General features: G+C 36.7%; 1 protein-coding gene across 1 annotated transcript in view; it reads left to right on the forward strand.

Moving 5' to 3' along the window:
- The window catches only part of LOC111508418 (GILT-like protein 1), a 41,007-nt gene extending 17,332 nt beyond the window's left edge, over window positions 1–23,675 (forward strand). The window contains exons 2-4 of the mRNA XM_023163897.2: window positions 7,685–7,819; window positions 18,279–18,552; window positions 22,933–23,675. Of these exons, the coding sequence (XP_023019665.2) occupies window positions 7,685–7,819; window positions 18,279–18,552; window positions 22,933–23,186 (663 nt within the window). The 3' untranslated portion in view covers window positions 23,187–23,675. The remainder of the gene's footprint in view (window positions 1–7,684; window positions 7,820–18,278; window positions 18,553–22,932) is intronic.

Genomic DNA, 23,675 nt, shown 5'->3' on the forward strand with positions numbered 1-23,675 from the left:
ATTACTTATTTCTTCGAAAATGAATGAAGGGAGAAGGAGATGGAAGAAATAAATACATCAAAGTTATTATAATACTATATTTCAATATTACCAATAATTATATTACACTATTACCATCACTATACTTATATTACTATGATGCAATATCATCAATAATTATTACACCAGATTCACGAGGAGTTGCTGGGTCCCTCCTCAGGCATGGCTGGAGATAAACGGGGTTGTTTTGCTCTTGGTGGACACTCTTCCAGGAAATCTTCTGGCCGATGTATGATCTCCATTTCGGTGTCATCAAACTCTTCAGTGGGTGGTGTATCGTCATCATCATTTGTAAAAGTATTGGTGGACACGCCTTCATCGTCAGCCAATGGAGAATTAGTACAAGAATTTCCCTGGCAGTTGATGTAGATGGTCGAACATTTATTACCGACTTTTCTGCAGGTGCATTTGCCGGCACATCCCTTAGTGCACTTACACGAAACGGCGTTCAGCACATCATGTGGAGCTGGATCCATAGTGGTCGGTATTGGGAGCAGACCGAAGCATGAGCTTTTCCAGCCCCATCTGAGAGCATCTAATGATGTTCCGTTCTATGTCTGTAGTTGGTGGTACACACGGAGTAGGTGTTGGTCTGCTGCTGCATTTGTCGGTGGCAAGGAGGCTAGGTTGAATCCTGGATTGGCAAGGGACCTAGCATATTGGGAATACCTTATTTCATCCAATGAGGTTTGACCGACTTTGGTGGTGTATAATGCTACCAGGAGTAATCTGCCTGCAACAAAGAGTTCTTTGGGATCAGCATCAGGTTGGTAAAATACTTGTACAGCCTCCTGTATCTCCTTGCTGTTGTCGAGAAGTTTTACAAACTTAATTTTTCCCTGGCGGTAGAAAGCCGACGTGGTGTCACAGCCGCTAATAGCATGTAAGAACAACAAGTTATTTTTCACTGTTGGTGAAAACTTAAAGTTGTCGGGTGAGTAGAACGTGTTTGGGGAGGTCCCCTTGCCAGGTTTCATGAGGTAGATTTTTGAACCAGAAGGAGCCTAGGCAGTCAACAACACTAACAAGTCGGTGTCCTCACCTATTATTACCACTGTAGAGAACATCTCGGTCATTTGAATGGTTGTGTTGACAATGAGGGTGTCAGCATCCTCAGTAGCTTGCATAACTCGATACCCAACTTGTTCCAGTTTGTCGACCAGAATGGAGATTAGCCGTTTCTTGTTGCTATCATTTGAGAGGAACTATTCTTTCGGCATGGTAGCGGTCATGGTTTCAGAGAACAGAACCGTTGCTGAAGAGTGTTTCCCTGAACGGCGGAAACGCTCAGCTGACTTTGTATTTAAGAACCTAGGACAACAACCCCTCCACACTTTAAACACAATAGGCAGGCCGAAAGGTTAGGTCCCTCAGGTAGAAGAATCACCCCAGCCCGACGTAATGCTACGTCCCTTCTCAACTCACAAAAATTTCCATTACATTTTTTGTCTCCTATAAAACTATAACTCGTATTTACCCTCACGTCAAGTTGTCTATTCATTAATTAGGTGCGGTTCTGAATATAAATAAATATAAATAGCGTTGACATATAACTTATATATAAATTTTGTTACTCTTCCAGATGTGACATATTTTTCATTGTCGTTTATTTCAGTGTTTAAAATTGACCATTTTCAAAATTTTAGGGGTCTATTTAAATGGAAATTAGATTTTCTACAACTTTTATTCCATGAGTATTATTAATTGGGGAAGCAGATTAGAAGATAGTTGATGCTGAACCGCCAAGAAATGGCAGCTTACACTAAAATGGGAAAAATCGCCAATATTGAACAATCGATTGCGGCCAAACCGCTGAACCGATTTTAATGTTTGTGGTACTCTTCGACGAAGAATTCAATGCTTTTCAATTTTGAAAAGCATAAAATTTTCTGTACAACAGATGGTTTTCGAGTTATTTGTGGAAAACTGAAAAAAGTCCGAAAATTTCGAGGTTTTTTGGCTCTCAAAAGTTAAGCTCACCTCCTGGGATGGTGCAAACTCAGATTACATGTATTTAGGACCAAAATAAGATATTAATACGATTTCCGACTTACCGCGATTTAATTAACACAAACCCCCCTATTTTGAGCTAATTTTCCTGGCCTAAAAAACAATATGCATGTTATATTAGAAAATGACGCCGACTGGGTTCTTGAAACTCATGTAGAATATTACAATGGATGATTATTTTCTATTTATGTATTCGCATTTGGTGTCCCGATATTTCCATATGAAATTCGTCTCGCATACTGTTGTGATTGAAAGTATGAATGAATCGTCGAGAATGTCGATTACTAAATTTCCGGTTGGTTTCTAAAACCACACTTTTGCTTTTAATTACACTTCATTAATAAGTAAAATACACACATATTCGAGAGAAAACTGGAGAAAAAAAAGTAAAAGTATAATGCCGCTATTGACAGTTATTTTAATAACTTTCTTGGAGTAATATTTGGTGTATGACCAATACAGAGAAATGATGCCACTACGAACTAGTCCACGGATGCATTTGAATATTGAAACACAGAGAGTATGTTTCAATGTATATAAGAATCTACATATCAAGTTTGGTTTCGAGAGAAACAAACTCAACGTAAACTGTACGTAAAATAGTCAAAAACAAATCTTATGAACGCAAGATTCGATGTGATACGGGATTACCAAAACCTTTAGATGTTCCTACAACTGAAATCATAAGGAAGAAATTGAATACTTCCGGCCATAACGTGAGCTGCTGTGACAAAACTCTTCAGAATTGGATAAAGAAACTAGGATTTAGATTTAAAATAATAAACAAAAGTCAGGCAGTTATGGAAAACGAAGAATAGTGGAATTGCGTAAGAAATACTTAGAACAAATAACTAAATATAGACAAGAACAACTGCAAATTTTCTATTTGGACGAAACTTGGTATGACACTCACAACACAGTTACGAAAGGGTGAACTGATGGTTCGAGAATATGTACGCCTAACATGCCTGCAAACAAAGGATAGCAAGTAATTATTGTGCATTGCGAAGGAAGTAAAGGATGGGTCCCGAATTCTTTGAAATTATGTGAAAAATCTTGAGGACTGCAATGTTGACTATCATAAGAACATGGAAGCTAATATTTTTAAGGGATGGTTTGAAACACATTGATCCCAAATTTGGATGCGAATAGTGTAATAGTTCTTGACAACGCTTCCTATCATTCGCGACAGGTCATCAAAGTACCGACAAAAACATTTGAAAAATTGTATGCCTTTGAGAGTATTGCTGAAAAGTATGGATACACCATACTGAAACTTCCCCCCTATTTTTGTGTTTTCAATCCCATCGAGTTGATTTGGGGAAAATTGAATACCTCTCCCTATTTCGAAATCCACTCTGACAAAGAACCCTCTGATTTTTGAAAGCAAAAAAATATATAATCACGTACCCTCCGAAATCAGGAAATTTATTACAAATTCAGAAAAATAATTAAAGAAGCTCCACTCAAAAAAGCATTCTATACACTCGAGGAATTTTACAGTGCTATGATTTTATTTTAGATATAATTTTATTTACAGTATGTATTATTTATATTCAATTTGCTTTTTTAGTTAATTCTTATGTGATATTTTTTTATATTCCCACTCATTTTATTTATATTTGACATATGTTTATTTTTTAACTGATTAGTATAGAATCGCTTTACTTTTGTAAATTTTTTTATATATTCAAAAAAGCACTCTTCAACATTTTTTTTCTAACATGCTTTATCAATAAGAACTTGATTTCTTGGACAATAAAGTACCTATATTTTTGTACAACTGTCATTAAAAGTGACTACCTAATGTTAAAAATATTTTTAACACGATTTTTTTCTATCAAATAGCAATAAACAAAACATAATTATTCAATTTTCCAATAGATATAGATACAATTAAATTCTGTTACAAATGTATTATGTACATTAATTGCATTATTATTATTATTTATGAACATTAATATGAAAAGAATTAGAACTATTGCTTATATTGATACCTTGCGATGTTGAAGAGCCTTGTAAGATATTTGAACTAGCTGAGTTGACAATTTCATGGGCATTAACATTTAATTATTGAAGTGAAGAGGATGGTGATGTAACGCTGGAGCTGTTGGGATTAGTCTTTCAGGGATATAAGAAATAGATTGATCGATGTAACTCTCAGCCACTGTTGTAGACTTCCATCCTCCGTGCTTCTAAATATCTGTTATATTTGCTCCTGATTCTGCTAGCAAAGAAGCAGAACACCTTCTGAAGCAGTGACCTATATATTCCTTGTGTTCCGGGAGGTTCAGAAACTCAGCAATGGTGGAGGGCATTTTCGCAAACGTGTTTATACCAACTGTGTTCAATGTTTTGGTTTGTTTCTTGAAAGCCTACATTCCTGAGATTTTTAATATCAGCACAAATTAACTCAACGAAATTAAGTTCGCAGTGATATAGTGGTAGGCTTAAAACAATTTTATTTTGAGCTTTAACTTTATCAATTTGTCAAATTTTTTCTGTGCTCATCAACTAAAAGTTCCACTTTAAGTAAAATCCCTTCACATTTTAGAACGCAGCCATGTTTTCTTGAGGCTGTAGTTGGATTTTTTCCAGTTTCCTAGAATGTTACGAAGCATTGTCCAATAAAACAATACAGTTAATAATGCTACTTTTAATACTGGTATGATGGTTATTGGTATATTCTTTGATAATTTTGTAGACGCTGCCACCACACACTCCTGTTTTATTTGCCCCTTTGTTTACAATTTCATGTTTGAGTAACATTCAAATGTTACTCAACTGTCGGTTGAATACCCTTTCTCTAAAAGAGTTCATTCGTGAATTCGTAATTGTTCATGTGTAAAAACCTCACCCCATTTTAATGTAAATGAGTTTCTAATCTGAACCCCATCTCCTTTTTGTTTTGGAGGGAAAAGGTTACGTGCAAACGACGATAAACATTTACAACACCTGCTATATAACATGTCCCACCCTGGATAAGCCTTTTGATACTGGGACTGTAAGAAAACGTGAAACACACCAACTCTAAAGCAAATTCAAATCCAAGATAGAGTGGATGTAAAAATTGACATGCCCTACGCACGTGATATTGAAAATCCCAAGAATGGGCCTGGGTCGTATTTAGAACCAACATCTTGTTGATCGCAAATGCTATATCATACTTAGGAAAACTTTTTTATAATAACGAGTGAAATGCACAAGTTTTGCAGCTTAACGGGAAAAATGCAGATAATATGTGTAATATAAAAAGATTTTTATTGGATTTTTCACAGCGCACTCAAGCATTATATGAAAAGAGACGTAATTATTTCTTTATTGATAATTTTTATTTTATGTAAAATCAAATGGAATATTAATCAAAATTATTCAACTGGATAAATTTGTCTCTTCATCAGTAGTGTCATCCTCACCAATCTCAATTATCAGTGGCTCGATTTGTGCCTCTATTATGTTATCAAGCTTCCACATCTTTGTCTCGACTTCCGATATCACATGCCGAACACACTTCTCCCATTTCTCCGCTGTGACTCTTTTCAAAGCCTCATCAAAAAGTACTTTGAGATCTGCAAATTTGAACGTAGTGTTATGCTGAGCTATAAAATTCTTCACATCCGCCCATATTAACTCGATGGGATTGAGCTCGCAGTGGTATGGAGGCAGGCGAAGGACAATTTCGTTTTGGCCTGCTGCCATCTCATCGACTATATATTTTTGGTATTCAAGCTTGCGCTCCTTGACAATTTTTAGTAGCTGTACTCTTAGCATCGAGTCTTCAAAGCTAATATTCTTTGATCGCAGCCAATTTTGGATTTCAACCTTCTTTGAAGACGTTGTCGGAATCTTCTCTAACCGTCGCGAATGATAAGGTGCATTGTCCATTACAATCAGAGCATTATCCCCCTGATGGGGTAGAACTTTGGAAAACCACTGTTCGAAAGATTCACCGTTCATTTCTTCGTGATAATCTCCAGTTTTCTTCGACTCGAAACACCACAGCCCTTCAGCAACAAACCCATTCTCATTGCCGATGTGACAAATAATGAGCCGTTTTCCTTTACCTGAAATTATGAAGAGGTATGTAAGTAAATAAAACAAATACGAGGGTTACTTTTTATATATTGAGATTGAGGCAGGTCTCAATATAAATATAAGTTTTCCTGATGGATTTGTTAATCCGGTGGATAGTCCATCTAGAAAGGCCCATACTTTAGGGGTAGTATGACCAGCATTAACCCAGGTTTCATCCATATAATAAATTGTTCTCTGTTGTTCCCTATAATATTTAATTTTGGTCAAATAATCTCTCCTCCATAACACAATTTCCTCTTTATCCAATAATAAACTATTGCGTCCTTGTTTTTTCCATACAAATTCAAATGTTTGGCAATAAAACATCTTCATTTATTTCTGTGAGTACTTTGTCTATCGTGGGTATTTCATTTCTGAAAAAGTACTCATGCACTTTCCTCCTGATTGCATGTTTATCAGCATCATCTATTGATTTTATAATGGTTTGACGATTCTGATTTGTATTCGGTTTGGAAAATGTATAATTTTGTTTATATTCCCGTAAAACATTGTAAATCGAAGCGCAACACACTCCAATTTTATCGGAAACTTTCGATACGACTTCGTCGACAGTCGATGTCTCAATTTCTTCCATCTCTTTCTTGAACACATTTAAAATCACTTCTTTCATCTCAACACTCAAATGTCTTTTTTTGGATCGTTTCCTGGCTGGACTCAGAGGATAGCTCACAGTGTCATCAGCAGTGTCTGTACTGGACATCTTGGAAAACAATTTTGAACAATATACTATAATTCACGCCACACAAACGACTGATTACAACCCTGTGCTGGTACCGAACTCGTACCAAGAAGGCGAATTCGCCAATGAACGCTGCCCTTTCCATCTGACACTGGGCGATTACGTGAACATCACGCTTCGGTTTTGTTTTGTTTTACTCTATCTTGGATTTGGATAGACTTTAGTTGCAAGCAATAAAATACTTTTTGGAGTTCGTGGTTGATCGCGAACTATATAAAGTGAAACTGAACCGGAACATTCACTTAATCAAATGTTCGAACTGATCATCAACTTGCATGAAATGGCATAAACGAGCTTTTGTTTAACCCCGTTATAATCTGAAGAATATCAAGTGGTGATATATTCCCATTAATCATCTACAGTTTTGATTTCAACCATACCCATAGCAAAAAGTCCAATGGAGTCAAATCGGGGGATCTGAGTGGCAGTGCTGTAGAGCCTTCCCTTTCAATCGTTCCATCTGAAATGTTATTATCGAGGAACTGTCGCACAGATCGCACAGGAGGGGTCTGATCTTGTTGAAAATCTATCCCATTTCGCAATACAGGATTTAACTGGATCGCGTTGGTTATGCTTCCAAAAAGGATGTTCCTGTAATATGCTTACCCATAGTTTCAATCCGCTGTAATACTGTAATATCCCACTGAACACTTATCCAATTCATACGTTTTTTCTTTGATTTTGTTGATACACTTTCATTAATGGACTTGTGAACTGATACTGATACTCACTAAAAATGCACTTGAAATTTTTACACGTTTCCAAGTAATTCATAATATTATTGTTTTTCATCAATTTCAGGTTAACGTATCAGTCTACTATGAATCATTATGCCCCGATTCAAGGAAGTTTTTCACCCTTCAACTGTATCCATCACTTCAAGGAAATCTCTCCAGTTTTGTTAACCTTACTTTGGTTCCGTATGGGAAATCTAAGGTGAGTGTCAATTCTAAAAACTAAGTTTAGTTCTATATTATAATGCATATATTATTTACACACATACATACGCAAACATACATCTCTTAACACACACCCTCGTATGTGTTAACATATGACCAACATTATAAACAGAGCATACCTATAGAATGCTTGGCTTCATTATTAGGAACTCATTCGAATTCACAAAAATATCCACATTACTAACACTTTTTAATGCATTTGTCCGTAGTATACTGAAATATGGTGCAATAATATGATCTCCTTATTATTCAGTTCATAAAAATGAAATTGAAAAGGTACAGAAAAAATTCTTAACATTTCTACATTACAAAAAACATGGTGAATATATTTTCAATATTTGTTATCTTACTTCCTTGAATGAATTTAAATTCACAGCTGTAGTATTTAGAAGAAAACTTGCTTTTCTATTATTTTTCTATGAGCTATTGCATAATAAAGTGATAATGCACACTTGTTAAAAATTTATCTGAACTGCTGTACATACTTGAATAATAGAAGGAAATATATATTTGTTTTGCCTAAACCTCGAACCAATCTAGGTTTAAATTCCCCACTATACAAAACGTGTTCTCTTACAAATTGAGGAATATAGGTTTCTCTGTCAAATGTAATGTAAAAACATTTTTAAAAAAGATTGAAATTGAGATGTCATCCTTAGAAATTATTACTGATTGTAACTGAGAGTCAATTTAAATGAAAACTGAATGTTTTGAATTTGATTCTGATTCAGGTGATTTGGAGTAACTTTATTTTCAGTCATTGGTTATTCAATAGTTATTTAATCAGTTTTTGATATTGTAATCGATTATTGGAACTACTTGTTTTGTAGATTACCTAATAAATAAAATAAAAATCCACGTATACGCATATACAAAAATAGAAGTTTAATTTTATAGACATTGATACACACACACCCACCTACAAATATACGACAATGCATATAACTTTTACAACAATCACTACAATCAATTTTGCAGAAATGTTTCATCAATAAGCCTCTTGATCGAAGTTGCATACATGGAATTTAACAAATTGTTCGTGTTAGGAATTACACGTTAAAAGGTAAGACCTCGTTAATCCTCTGGTCGCACAAGCTTCGACTTCTGAGGCTTGTCGTTCGTAGGGGTGCGACAGCTGGTTAACGGAAAAACAGATTTTGAACAGATTTTTTCGTGTTTATTAGTCGTAGTATGCTGGTTGTTATACCTGATTTTTCGTCTGCTACCACGGAACTAGTTCCAACATCAGCGATGGTGAGGAGAGCTCTGAATGGCCTCCGAAGAGATAACACCATCAAAACCCTGCCTGCAGATGAGAGAAACGCTACTGCTGTGATGGATATGGATCTCTACAAACAGAAGATCGAAGATGTTCTCCAGAACGGAGAATACATGAAGAGTGTATGGGACCCTACTGCATCAGTTGAAAGGAAGTTGTACCAGACACCAAGTCTTTTTTTACGGAAAAGAGATCATCGATAATACCGCACTATAGTAACCCCCTCACCTGTGTGGACTACCCAAAATCCACAAGAAGGGTGTTCCACTCAGACCGATCATTAGTTCCAGAGATTTGGCTACTCAAAACTTGTCCAGATTTTTACTCCCCATAATACACTATTACAAGGAAAAACATCGTCTTTTGTGAAGAATTCAAGGCATTTTGTCGAACTACTTCCTGTCCGAAGACAGGAACCTAGAAGCTAGAACGAATTTACCTATAGAAGTAATTATGGAATTACTAGGATGCTGTGTACGAAACTGTTATTTCCAACTGAAGGACGAATTCTTTACACAAGATGAGGGACTGTCAATGGGATCGCCACTTTCACCAGTCATAGCCAACATATAACATGGAGTGTTTTAAAACTCTGGCCATTGAAGAAGCCCACAAGAAACCTCGTGTCTGGTTGAGATACGTTGACGACACCTTCATAATATGGAACCATGGGAATACTGAACTGGACGCCTTCCTAAAACAGATCAACAGCGTAAGACCGTCCATAACGAATTGTCATTCTTAGAAGTAAGAAGACGCACAATAAGTGGGAAACATCTGTATAGCGATATCTGTATAACTCCATTCACATGGGACAGTATCTGAACCACGAATCCAACCACCATCAATCTACCAAAGCGGAGTCATCATAACTCTTGTGAATCATGCTTTTGGAATACGAAGGAAGGTCTCGAGTTACTCCAAAGCTGGCTGGATCTATGCCATGTTAGTAAACAGAACTGCAACTACGACTCTTCAAGGCGAAGCCATTAGGTTCAGGGTCACCAGGGGCTATCCTCAAGGATACTATCTCCCCTTGTGTGGTCGCTCCTGATAAATAGTCTGCTTGATGCCCTCGACAGAAGTAGATCTGCAGGCTTATGCAGATGACCTTGTCATCCTGGCAAGGTCCACATCGGAAAGGGTAGCTTGTAATATCCTCCAAAGCGTGTTGGACGTTGTTCACAGTTGGTGCCTGAGGGAGCAGATGTCTGTCAATCCCAGCAAAACTGTGTTAATAACTTTCACCCAGAGGAGAAAATTGGACGACCTAACGCCACTTTCCCTTACTGGTGAGGTCATTCCATTTGGAACGGAGGTGAAATATCTTGACATCATCCTTGACAAAAAACCTGGAACGCTCACTCGGGAAAAGTTTTACACAAAGTCAGACTGTCTCTATGAAAATGTCGAAGGATTTGTGGTAAAACTTGGGGTTTGGGTCCCAAACAAATCCACTGGATTTATGTGATGATTGTTAGACCAATTATCACTTATGGTGCAATTGACTGGTTGCCGAAAGCTTTACAGAAAACGGCCCAAGCGAAGCTCTCTAGCTTACAGCATGGAGACCTTTCTAGATCTACCTTCTCTCCACATTTTTCTGGAGAGAGAGGCTAGATGGACTGCATACAGACTTATGCACATTGCCAATTGCACAAATCAATTTAATGCCGAGTGCAACATACTGTTGGCTGACACTGGAAGTCACAGCATTCTGGAAATGACTCCTGACTTTATGCCTCCAACTGTCAACTACGAACTACCTTATAAAGTACTATTCCCGAGCAAAAAGGACTGGATCCTTCGGGAGAAGGAAATATTAAGAGCAGATAGTTGTTGGTTCACAGATGGATCAAAAACACCTTCCGGTTCTGGTGTGGGTGTTTTTAGTCGCAGACCCAGGACAGAGATATCTAGCTGCCTAGGAACTTATGCGACTATATTTCAAGCGGAAATTTACGCTATTGAATTGTGTGCGGAGAGATTGGATAAATCCAACCTCACACACAAGTCATTAAAAATATTTTCGGACAGTCAAGCGGCGCTGGAAGCTTGGCTCCTACCTAGCAACGTCTAATTTTGTATCAAATTGCCAATAACGACTCTCCTCGATAGAAATATTCAACAGATTGTCTCTGGTCTGGATTCCTGGCCATACTGGTCTGGAAGGCAACGAAGCTGCTGACTCCCTTGCAAAGGAAGGTGTTGCAAGCAGCTTCATCGGACCAGAACCTGTCATTGGTATCGCTTTAGGCTCCGCCAAACAAACATTGAACACCTGGATGGCAAGAAGATTTATGGACTTCTAGCAGAATCCTCCAGGATTGGCACACTTCAAGGCGTTTATTCACCCTTCGACGATTGATACCAAACAGTAGGGATGAACTACGATGTCTAACAGGCATTCTTACAGGTCACTGTCATTTGAATCATCATATGTAGAGACTTGGACTGTCAGAAGACAGTGTGTGGTGCCTTTGTTTGTCCCCAGCGGGGCAGGCAGTACTCTGTACCGCCTGCCCCGCTGGGGACTGCAGTACAGATTACTGCAGAGCAGTACTCTTACCATCTGACCTGAAAGATTACTCACCATACAAACTTATCGGCTTCGTTAAGAAATTGGGTTTGTTTGGTCAAGTGTGAATAGGTGTGAGTCACAATAAACCCTTCCGGGTTGCGGTGGCGGGTCGAATAGACCCACTCACTTTAGACCTATCCTAACCTAACCTACTCCAAAGCGATGATGGAACAGATTTTGACCAGGAGATAGCCAAACGACGTTTGGTATTGCATCTCAGTTTTAACAGATGCCAATAGATGGCGATGTTAAAGCTAGGATTGCGCGCCGCAACGGTCGTGAAATTTTTCTATGCGATCACGTTTCTTGAGCTGTAGGTAAGGTGGCTATTTAATAGAACAATGGCTTTGAATACGTGACGAGTCGCTCAATTTGCCGCCCCTTGGATATGCCGCCTACGTGCAATGTACGCCGATTACGGCGGGCCTCCGGGTGGAACATTGTTAGGCAATACATTCGTGATATATTTATCCGATTACTGAATTTATTAGAAAATATGTTTCATGTGGTAAACAGATTAGCGAAGACTAATATGTGTACTCCGATTTGGATGAACATTATCGAAAACTCGTTGTCTGTCCAGCCGTTATTAAAGGGGCGATCCTCAGACCGCGAAAGACTTCGTGAATCATGAAGTGCCCAACCTCGGTCGTAATTCATCATCATCATAATTTGATAAGCACGATGACTACGCTGGAATGTCAAAATCTACGTTATATCTTTTTTCATTGTCATAGCAGTATCAATTAAAGTTAAATGACCTCACGCTTTGTCCCGGTTAGTAACCCAAACAATTTTTTTTGTACAAGATGTTTGATAACAACTTCCGAATGTGGTTCGAGCGGTCAGGTAATGTAATGAAAAAATTCGAAAATATTTAACAATTCTTTCATGGTGTAAAATATCGAGGGTGGTCTGAAAAGCTTCCAAACTCAACAAAAATTTCGTTGTTCATCTGTTGACAGTTACTCACCAATGTTTCAGTCATTTTGAACGCGTAGTTGTTTTGTAACAGTCGTTTGAGTGAGTTAAAGTCAGCGATTTTATGAAAATGGAGCTGTTACTAAACATTTGTTTTTAAAAGACAATACGCCTACGCATATAATAATAATAATAAGATGTTTATTAATCCTAATTCACAATTACATGACCAGTGTGAAAATACATATGTATTTTGTGATATACAGATTAATTGGCTTATTGTCAGCTTTCTGATACGAGATCAGGTGCTGTTGAGGCCCAGAGGGAAAATGCATATATTTAAGTAAACGGTAATCGACTAAGATTATTATATTTCGAATATTATGAAAATTGTCAGTTGAGTACTAAATATATTAATGTTGAGATAGCTCCTCTTTTATCATTTTTCCGGAATTTATTCAGAAGATTTGCCGTGCAGTATGTGAAGGAACGATTGAATATCTCTTTCTTATGGGAGGGTATAGTTAAAATTCCTCTTCTACGAATATTGACATTATGAGAATGGCTTTTAAAGATGATTTTTTTATGTAAATAAGGAGGTTTTTCGTATTTTAAAATTCTACATAAGAAACAGGTTGTATGAAGTAGTTTTCGATTATACATATTCATCCAGTTTATTTCCTTGAGTTTATGCGACACTCTCTGTCTTTGCCTCATACCAAATATCAACCTCGAACAAGAGGTTGACCCAGATTTCTAGCGGATGTTCTAAAAGAAATAATATTATTAGCTATTAGTTCAAAGTTGCCTGCAATTTTTCTCTGATTCTATCGTTACAAAAAAGTATAACCATTTTTTGGATTGCTTTTCAATAAATGTTCATTAGATATTTCAAAAAGTTTTTGCAGATCATAGTTGACGGAATATTCTGCTGCTGCAGTATCTGATGGATTAAAGGAAAAGTATAGCTGCGTCATCTGCGTATAGATGATACTTGCAACGAGTTAATGACTTTATGAACTGTGCAGTATACATTGCATAAGATAATGGACCCAAAATACCCTCTTGAGGTACACCTGTGGTGACAGTAATCGCCGTCGATGTCTCATTTTTACACTACTCGCTGTAATCTGTTCGTTAGGAATGATTTTATCAAATCGCAAGCTCGCACAGAAAAGCCAATAGAATTCTTTGATTCAACATATCGAACGCTTTTGTGTAGTCTAGGAGTACCAGGATCGTTGCCTTACTTTCATCCATTCCCCTCAGAACATCATCTGACACATCAGTCAATACAGAGCTACAGCTGTAAGCTGGCCGAAAACCTGATTGTTTCGCTGGTAGATAATTTATCGAGTTGCACTTTTGAAAGAACAGGTAGAATCGAAACTGAACGTAAGTGTGAAAACTCTGATGGCAGATGATTGACGAGAGCTTCCTTCCATAACTGTGGAAAATAGGAGTTTTTTATACTAGAGTTTATTATATAGTCAAAGATGAGTTGGATTCTGTGTATGGGGACTCTGCACCATCATTTACCACAGTGAAATTTTCAACAGTTGAATTCAAACGTGGCCGTAAGAGCTTGAGAGATGATGAACGTTCGGGACGTCCAAAAACTGCAACTACCGAAGAAAACATCACCGAAGTTCACCAAATGGTGCTAGACGACCGCCGAATTGAAGTGAGAGAGATAGCAGAGGTTATGAACATGTAAAAAGAACGTGTTTGTCACATATTGAATCAACATTCAGGTATGAGAAAGTTGTCTGCGCGTTTGGTGCCGCGTTTGCTCACGTTAGATCAAGAACGTGTTCGAATGAACATTTCCAACGCTATGTTGGCGCAGTTTAGGCGCAATAAATCCGAGTTTTGGCGCCGATATATTACTGTGGATGTAACTTGGATACACCATTATACGCTCGAAACAAAAATACAGTCCAAACAGTGGACTGCAAAGAGGAACCGGCTCCAGAAAAAGCCAAAACTGTTTTTTTGGCTGGAAAAGTGATGACGACTGTTTTTTGTGCCAAGTCATGGAGCTATTTCAATCGATTATCTTCAGAAAAAAAACATTACAGGACCATACTACTCATAATTAATTGACAAGCTGACAAGTTGAAAGAAGACTATGTTTAAAAATTGAAAAAAAAACTGAAAAAATGCCTTGTAACTTTGTTAGGTAAGAACATTTTCAGATCACCCTCGTCTATAGTGCAGACTCTCACAGGCCAAAAAAACCAATACATAGAAAGCCGAACTAGTCCACGTGGACTGCAGACTTGGCGGTTCGTATTGGATAATTTTTAGTAACCGAGTTTTAGGATTGGCTAGAATCATAAAATTAAATTTGAAGTCAAGTTTACGGTGACGAATAGAAATCGAGGAATGAGGGGATAGTTATCGCCGTCGTGTTCAGTTCAAGAACTGAATAAGATTATGATGGAATGAGGAATGAGGGGATAGTTATCGCCGTCGTGTTCAGTTCAAGAACTGAATAAGATTATGATGCATTTGAATATTGACACACATGTTTCGAGGGAAACAAACTATTACAAGCAACATCAGATTCGACCGAAATTCCTCTCTCAACTGTACGTTAAATAGTCAAAAACGAACCTTATGAACGCAAGACGCGATGTGATACCGAACTACCAAAACCTTTAGATGTCCATCTAATAAAATCATTGAAAAAAAACAATATACGACTGTTACAAAAGCAATGAGATTCCTACAACTGAAATCATAAGAAAGAAAGTGAATACTTCCGGCCATAACGTGAGCTGCTGTGACAAAACTCTTAGGAATTGGATAAAGAAACTAGGAACTAGATAAAAAATAATAAACAAATGTCAAGCAGTTATGGAAAGCAGAAGAATAATGGAATTGTGTAACAGATACTTAAAACAAATGACTAAATATAGACAAATATATATATATATATATATATATATATATATATATATATATATATATATATATATACTTTCCCATATAACTATATTTCAATTATTATATATATTGAATTTCGTAACGCCGCCACCCTATGTCAAATTTTTTCAAATGTATGTTCATTGGATAGAGAAATACATTAGTGATATCTTTTGCAACAGATAAGTGTTAATATCAAGGGACTTCGTTATTAACGTCATAATTATTTGAACTAATGTTTAAATTGTTCCCCTTGAATCCCCTGACAGTAAAACAGAGTGTGTCTTCTAACTCATTTCTGACATTTTGAAAAGTTTCTGTATTAATTCTGTCACAAGTTTCGGAAATTATGTCTCCAAGTTCTCATATTGCCCCAGGGTGAGCAACATTGACTTTCAATTTGATATAGCCCCAAAGGAAAAAATCGAGAGGATTCAAATCTAGTGAACGAGCAGGTCAATCCAGCAAACAACGCTTACCAATCCACATGTCTGTGTATGTCTAATCCAAGCAATCCCTTACAGGACTGAAAAAATTGAGTGGCGCTCCATCTTGTTGGAAAACAATTGGATTTTCGAATTCATCTTGATTGCTGGCCAAATTTCTTCGAATCCGTGGGTAAATTGAAGAATTTCCAAATATAAATCACCAATCAGATTTTTCTTCAGATATATGGGAGTTTGGGTGTAACCTTCTCGAAAAATATGTGGATTTTCTGGCTGACCAATGTCGCACATTTTGGCGGTGAACTTTCGCGTTAAGGAAAAAGTTCATTCATCACTGAAACAAATACTTTTCAAAGGTATATCAAAATCAAAAAAATCTATGTCTAACAGTTATAATTACTGATTCACCCAGTGCAAAGAAGGAATCAATCAGTTGTACTTGAAAAACCAACTGTTAGAACACATAAAATAGGAGCTATCCAAATTGTACCAGGCGAATACACATCTTGAGATTGTATTTATTCCTTTTCACATCGGAACCAGTGGCAATGAAATGGCAGATCAAGGAATACAACAAGTCCTTGAAAATCCAGAAGCCATAAAAGTCCCCTCAATCCTATATCAAGATTTCAAATGGGCTATAAATAGAAGGTTTGACAACAGTGGTTCACAAGATGGGAGAACGTAGCAGAAGGAATGAGTAGAAGACATCATACAAGTAAATTACTCCAGATTACGACTCAGAGAGACCAAATTGACCCACCAGCATATCTTCCAGAAAGAAGAACCTGTTATTTGCGAATCCTGTAAAGCATGTTAGAAATATATATACTGTCAATATATAGATAGATGACATAGAACGGAGTTCCAATATATATGTTCTATGACTCTTTGTACTTTGTTTTTTATGTATAATAAACAATGGTTGTGTTAATTACAAAATGTATTTAATGTGGATAAATGCAATACAGAAATGCATTAATCTTATCAAAGCACACCTCACAGTTAAAACACAACACCACAAAGAGAATGCTGTGGACTATAAAATGACCTTCGAGAAAATCTACAGAAAAGTTGAATTAGTAATATTATGTAATTTCTTCGATCAGTGAACATAACACAAAATCTAAAACGCCATTAATTTCATTAGTTTTGAGTATGAATATTCATACCACCTCCAATAACTCTCGTGGTTGACCTTGTAATTTTTCAAATAAAAAAAAACTGTTTATGCAGTTTTGATTTCCAATCAAACGTTCAGAGATTTAATCACACAACTGTATTTTTTGGCAGGATCACCTTCATTTAATTAATGTAATATATTCTTGGCAGGTATATTTTGCCTATTTAACGGGTTTACCCAAAATAGAATGTTTTTGAACGTATCCAAATGCCATAATTCTTTGCTTTCATCGAACACATCACTCAATCACTTTCTAATATAGTTTGAATAATCTGACCTTACATTCTGCTTTTGAAACCAAGGATCTATAGTCCGTCCAGAAATGAATTAAACTACAGCAGTATATGTATATTAGTTCCATAGGCGTACTGCATTAAAATCATTTACTCTCAACAAATTGAATAAATGAATATACAAAATACAAAACAAATCGGTCGGCCGCCTCTTTTGATGTTCTTTGTCCCAACTCACTATTTCAATGGGTCGTTAGCGACGTCCTCAAGGGGCATAGCGGGTAGAAATATCTCGGTGACTTTGTGGATAACTTACAAGTCTCTTTATTTTTGATCCACATAAAGCGAAACTTGAGGCTGTACAGCCTAATTTCCTGAGATATATTGCCTTCAAGATGCATGTAAACTATGACTCTGTTGCATTAGAACGCATATTGAAATACTATTTCTCTCCTTTGTTAGGGTCATCTTCATTTAATTCATGTAATATCCTAATACTGTAAGGAAATGTTATATGTCATCTGAGGTATTTCTTGACAGTGGTTGTTGAGACCTCATTCTCATAAGGAACTGTTGTTGTAGACTACAGGGGGCTATTATACTATCTAGCTATCCGTTCAAAATAAGGAGGCCGATGTTCTAGCCCGATGCATTTCCGAGATCATTTCAAAAAAATTAAAGGTGTGAGACACACTGTATTAGAGAAAATCTGTTTCGATCCCATGAAAAAAAATGTTGGAGAAGCATTTTCCATATGTTATTGCCACAGAAATATAGCTTGGGTTGTGCTTCAAAATCACCACATTTATTTATTGGAAACATTTTAAGGTTGATGTTCATTTATTTATTATTATTTTTTCAGGCCACATTTGATATCAACGAATGGCGTTTCGAGTGTCATCATGGAGAACAGGAATGTCAAGGAAACAAAATTCAAGCTTGCGCCCTGAAGCACATTGACAATGGGCTAAACACCCCCGGTTACGGATTCAATAAAATCAGCCTTGCATTCATCAACTGTCTCATGGACAAGGCCGACAAAAACGCCAAAGTAGTCTTCCCAACCAAAGAGTGCGCCACCTATAACCCCGTCAATAATCTTGGTGAAATTGAAAATTGCGCCAATCATACATCTGGTAAGAATATCTCTGACATAATAACATATAACAAACACTATTGGAATCAATTCATTTCAAAATTACTAGAAATTCGTTCCCCTACCTATTTAATGAAAATCAATAACGCTATCCATGAAAATAATTAGCCAATTTTCACAAATACAATTTTTATTCTGGAAGCCGTAGCTACATCGCTAGTAATTGTACACACTGGTGGGATGTTTTTAAAAAAATAAAGTCAAGTTCGAATAAATATTAAAGTGAAAGTCATTTTGAGTGAACTAGCGGTCCCCTACGCCAGTAACCAGGCCGTATGAGAAAACTTAGGGTGGCAGCATTGCTTCGAGCAAGAAAGCTGCACCCCCGGACGAAGCTTCTGTTCACTATGGACAGAAGGGTTTGGCTAAATGCGCTCGCCATATAAATTGAAGAAGAAGAAGAAGCTAACTTCAGGGTGTCGGTTTTTCGTGACGGTGTGCTCGCGCATCGTAAAAATTTACTCTCATCATTTTTCCCTAACGCGTCAAAAGAAGTATAACTTCAAAAACCATTACAATTTCAATTCTTAGACAGCAGGTGAATTTTGAATATGAATAAGTCTTGACATTATGAAAAAAGGTTTAACAATGATGGGTGGTTCAATAGGAAATTTGAATATTTACCCTCATTGATTTTCAGAGACTCTGGCAGGTTCTTTCTATTTTCGAACGTAAAAGAAGTTTTGAACTGTAAAGGACCAACTCCACATATGCGTGGCACCTTTTGAAGAATGATCATTTCAACACTATGTACGACACACTCCTTGTAGAAACTGAGGGACAGAAGTTGAACCTGCTGGAGTCTCTGAAAATAAATAAGGGTTAACGTTCGGGTTTCCTGTTGAACGACCAACCGGAGTTTAACATCTTACCATTGTCGAACCTCTTTGAAGAATGAGATTGGAATGGGTTTTCAAATTCCACTTGTTTTCTCATATACCAATAATTAATACTACCAAGGGATACCTTTGTCAAAACTTCTGCCTGCTTCCAACCAAAAGTATGCCAGTTATTGTTCAGATTTCTCTTGAATAGGTACATAATAATTGAAAGAGTTTCTAGTCTTCTCTAAGCAATCGAAAGCAAGCTGTGAAACTTAATCAGTCCTACTCAGATACCTTACACATACCTCAAGGAGTTCCGCAAGGCTCGATCCTGGGACCATTTCTCTATGTAGTTTATACAAAATACCACATAAGATATCTCAACATGACTAACAACTCAAATATACATATGGTGTGTTATGCCAATGATACTAATAATGTATTAGTAGCCCAGACCGATCTGAATGCATTGAAAATTGTAGCCGGAAATACTCTGGAACTCTGAAGTGGTCGAAAAACAATAATCTGAATTTAAATACATCAAAAGCTAATGCTATGTTAATTACTCTGCGTGGGCACAATCTAAACTGTAGACTTTTTGATGGTTCCCCCAGTGAAATAGAAACGTCAACATCGGTTAAAATGCTGGGTATAACTTTTGACGCAAACTCAATCTGGACCCCACATATTGACAATTTATGCACAAAACTGAGAAAATTGTGCTACTTTTTGAGGTTTATGACAAATCATTGTAGTGAAGAGATGCTGCTGATCCTGTATCATGCTAATTTCCACTCCCACCTAAAATATGACATTTATAAACTTGGGAAATTGCTCCTCTTTAAATAGAGTGTTTACTCTATACCAGGGGTCTCCAAACTACGGCCCGCGGGCCAAATCCGGCCGCCAGTGTTATCAATCCGGCCCGCGACAGCCAATGATTTACTGTCATCAATCTGGCCCGCAACAGCCAATGATTACCTAATTGTTGTTACTATTGCTGTGATAAGTTGAAGAAGAAAACATAGAATGATAATTACTCAGTTTTATTTACTTGCAAGGTAAAACTTAACGACAGAAATTATGACAAAGAAAACTTAACTTAAGTATCTAAGTTTAAGCATATTAATAATTAACAAATAATTGAAATGAATCACTAATGAGATTTATGTAATTGTGATTTTCCACCGACAATACTTTGTAGTTGTGGATCAATTTTACTTGTACCAATTATCAAAAGAGATTTAAGATGCTCATCGGTTAATTGAGATCTGTAAACATTCTTTATGTACTTCATCTTGGAAAACGTTTTCTCACACAAGTAAGTAGAACCAAAAACAGAAAACAACCCACGAGCAAATTTATGCAAATTATCAAATTGTTTCAGTGGAAGACTCTTATAAAATTCCAACAAAGATGAATTTTGATATTTGTTCTTAAGCATATCACTGCACCGTAAATCAATAATTTCCATTTGGACTTCCGGAGCCAGAGTTTCAATGTCAGAATCAAAAGGATTTTGAAAAAGCTTAATTTCATTCGCAATGACATCAAAATCTGAAAAACGAGTATCAAAATTTATCTTCGAATCACTCAAAGTTTCGATTGCAAAATTGACGGAAAATTCAGTCTCTGTAGTGTGGCTGAATATTTCACATGTTTCAAAATGTGTTAAACATTTTTTACGTAATTGCGATTGAAATAGTATTATTTTCTGCCTGAAGGATTTGATATTGGTGTATAAATCAGGAAGAAGCTGATTTTCTCCTTGCAATCTCAAATTTAGTTCGTTCATATGATTTGTCAAATCGACATAGAAGGCTAACTTCCGCATCCACTCACTATTTTCTAAATCGGCAAAAGGGCGCTGCTTCTCATTTAAAAAAATTTCGATCTCTGCTCGAAGTTCAAAAAAGCGCTTAGGGACTTTTCCGCAACTAAGCCAGCGTACGGCAGTATGAATAAACTCGCGGAATTGTCGGAGATTTAGCCTAGTGGATCTGATGAAGTTAACAACTGGTATGACTGGTTTTAGAACTTCAGACATATCTGAACATTTTCCGCACAAGGACTGTTGATGAATGATACAATGTGAGACTAATGGTTTTGAACCACCATCATTTTCTACAGCCTTTGACACGAGTGCAACCACTCCTTTATTTTTACCATACATATTTTCGCGTCCATCAGTTGTTATAGATTTCAAATTTCTCCATCGTAGGTTTTTTTTATTAATGGCATTTTCAACTCCCTCAAAAATATCTGCCACAGTTGTCGTGCCGTAAATACTATCAATATCAAGAAGTTCTTCATACACTTCATAGCTTTTATCTACTCCGCGAATAAAAATCAACACCTGAGTAGTATCTGACACATCCGTTGACTCATCCAATGCTAGAGAAAACCACTCATGATGTCCATTTTTGTCTGACAGTTGAGATGATATATTTTCTGCGATGTCTTGCACCCTCCGAGCCACGGTGTTTGCTGACAAACTGACACTTTTAAATAAATTTACCTTTTCGGGGCATATTTCTTCGGCTACTGCAATCAAGCATTCTTTTATCATTTCTCCATCGGTGAATGGTTTGCCACGTTTTCCGATTTCAAGAGCCACACGAAAGCTGGCGCGAGTTGCAGACTCTTGTTCAGTATTCGCTTTGTTAAACAAAGATTGCTGCGATTTGAGTCCGCGTTTCAAAGCTTCAAATGTTTCTTTACGCAAACTTCCTGTATACTTGGAGTAACTTCAAAGATGTTTCGATTCATAGTGTCGTTTAATGTTATATTCTTTGAGAACAGCTATGCTTTCATTACAAATTAAACATAGCGCCTTATTACTGGACTCAATCACAAAATACTGAAAGTTCCATTTTTCTTGGAACGTTCTGCATTCACTGTCGATTCTTCGCTTCTTTTCCATACTAACAAATCACACATAAAAACACTAAGTCAAATCAAACTACTTTTATTGACGGGTGTTACTTTATTTCACAATAGACAGTTTCGCTTTCTTCGCCTTTCCTACGCAGACTAACTCGCAGTTGCGCCGCTAGCCTTTTTATATGCAATTATTACTGCCATCTCGAGGTGATCGGAATACACTAGCTAGAACCAGAACTTTCTCGAACCAACGCAGTAATTCCAAATATTTAATTACGCCTAATGCCACCTAGTGGGTAGCTGAAAAAGATAGTACATAGTATCACTAATCGGCACTAGATGTCGTTAAGTGTCACAATACACAATAATAATTGAAATGCAAAAAAAGCGTAAGTCTGCTTAGGTCACGCACTTTGCGACTATCCTAGTCTAGAAATATAGTAAAGGGTAGAAATTGGCCCTTGGAACAAACTGAAAAAATCATTATGGCCCGAAGGCTTCAAAGTTTGGAGACCCCTGATCTAGGGTGATGGTTCAATCTTTAGGACTCAAACTTCTCATTGAACCTTATGGTAAAATAGTTTAGTGATATGAATAGTGATACTATTCATTTGTAACGTGAACGTGCATAATTCTTTTTTTTTCTGTTTCAGCTTCAAATTATCTAGCCATGTTCGGAAAGCTCACGGATCAAGTTCAAAATCCGTTGAAATCAGTACCGACTATAGTTTTCAACAACCAGTACAAACAAGCAGATTCCGACTTAGCCCAAACCAACTTTGTCAAAGCTCTATGCCAATATATCAAGGGGGAAAAGCCCGCCGAGTGTACAAGAAATGGCGGCGAAAGTCTGAAAATTTGTATAGGCTTTTTGTCCATATTGGCAGTATTATGGAATATCCACTAGATGTTAGAAATCAGTTTGATTCGCTGGTTTCTCTAGATATTTTGGAAGAAATGTTTGACTATTCAGGGGATAGTATGTAAAATAAATATTAAGATAGATGTATTTTTGATTGGGAAAACAATGTACTTAGATTATGGTTTCAACCGTACCACCTTTATCTACTCCCCTGAATGAAAACAATCCTTTGATAAATACATATTTAAGCGTAATCCATTTTGTGATTCACCTTGTACCTTCATATTGAGCATATGCCTTGAATGTATTGTCATTAATATATCGTAAAGCCTTACACTGATACTTTATACTTATATTTACTTAAAAAGTCTACACTGTATTTTGGTCAAGTCCGCAAATTGTGATGTTCATAGTATCCCACATCATATATGATTTAAATATTTATTGTTTTTAGGGAGTTTCATTGATATCGTTTTATATAGAAATATTTTCATTCCAAAACTTGTATTTTACAATAAAAATCATTTCAGAAAA

Source organism: Leptinotarsa decemlineata, unplaced genomic scaffold (assembly GCF_025532065.1).
Source record: "Leptinotarsa decemlineata unplaced genomic scaffold, Ldec_3_MD MMD2_P_RNA_scaffold_1, whole genome shotgun sequence".
In the NCBI taxonomy this organism is placed as follows: domain Eukaryota; kingdom Metazoa; phylum Arthropoda; class Insecta; order Coleoptera; family Chrysomelidae; genus Leptinotarsa; species Leptinotarsa decemlineata.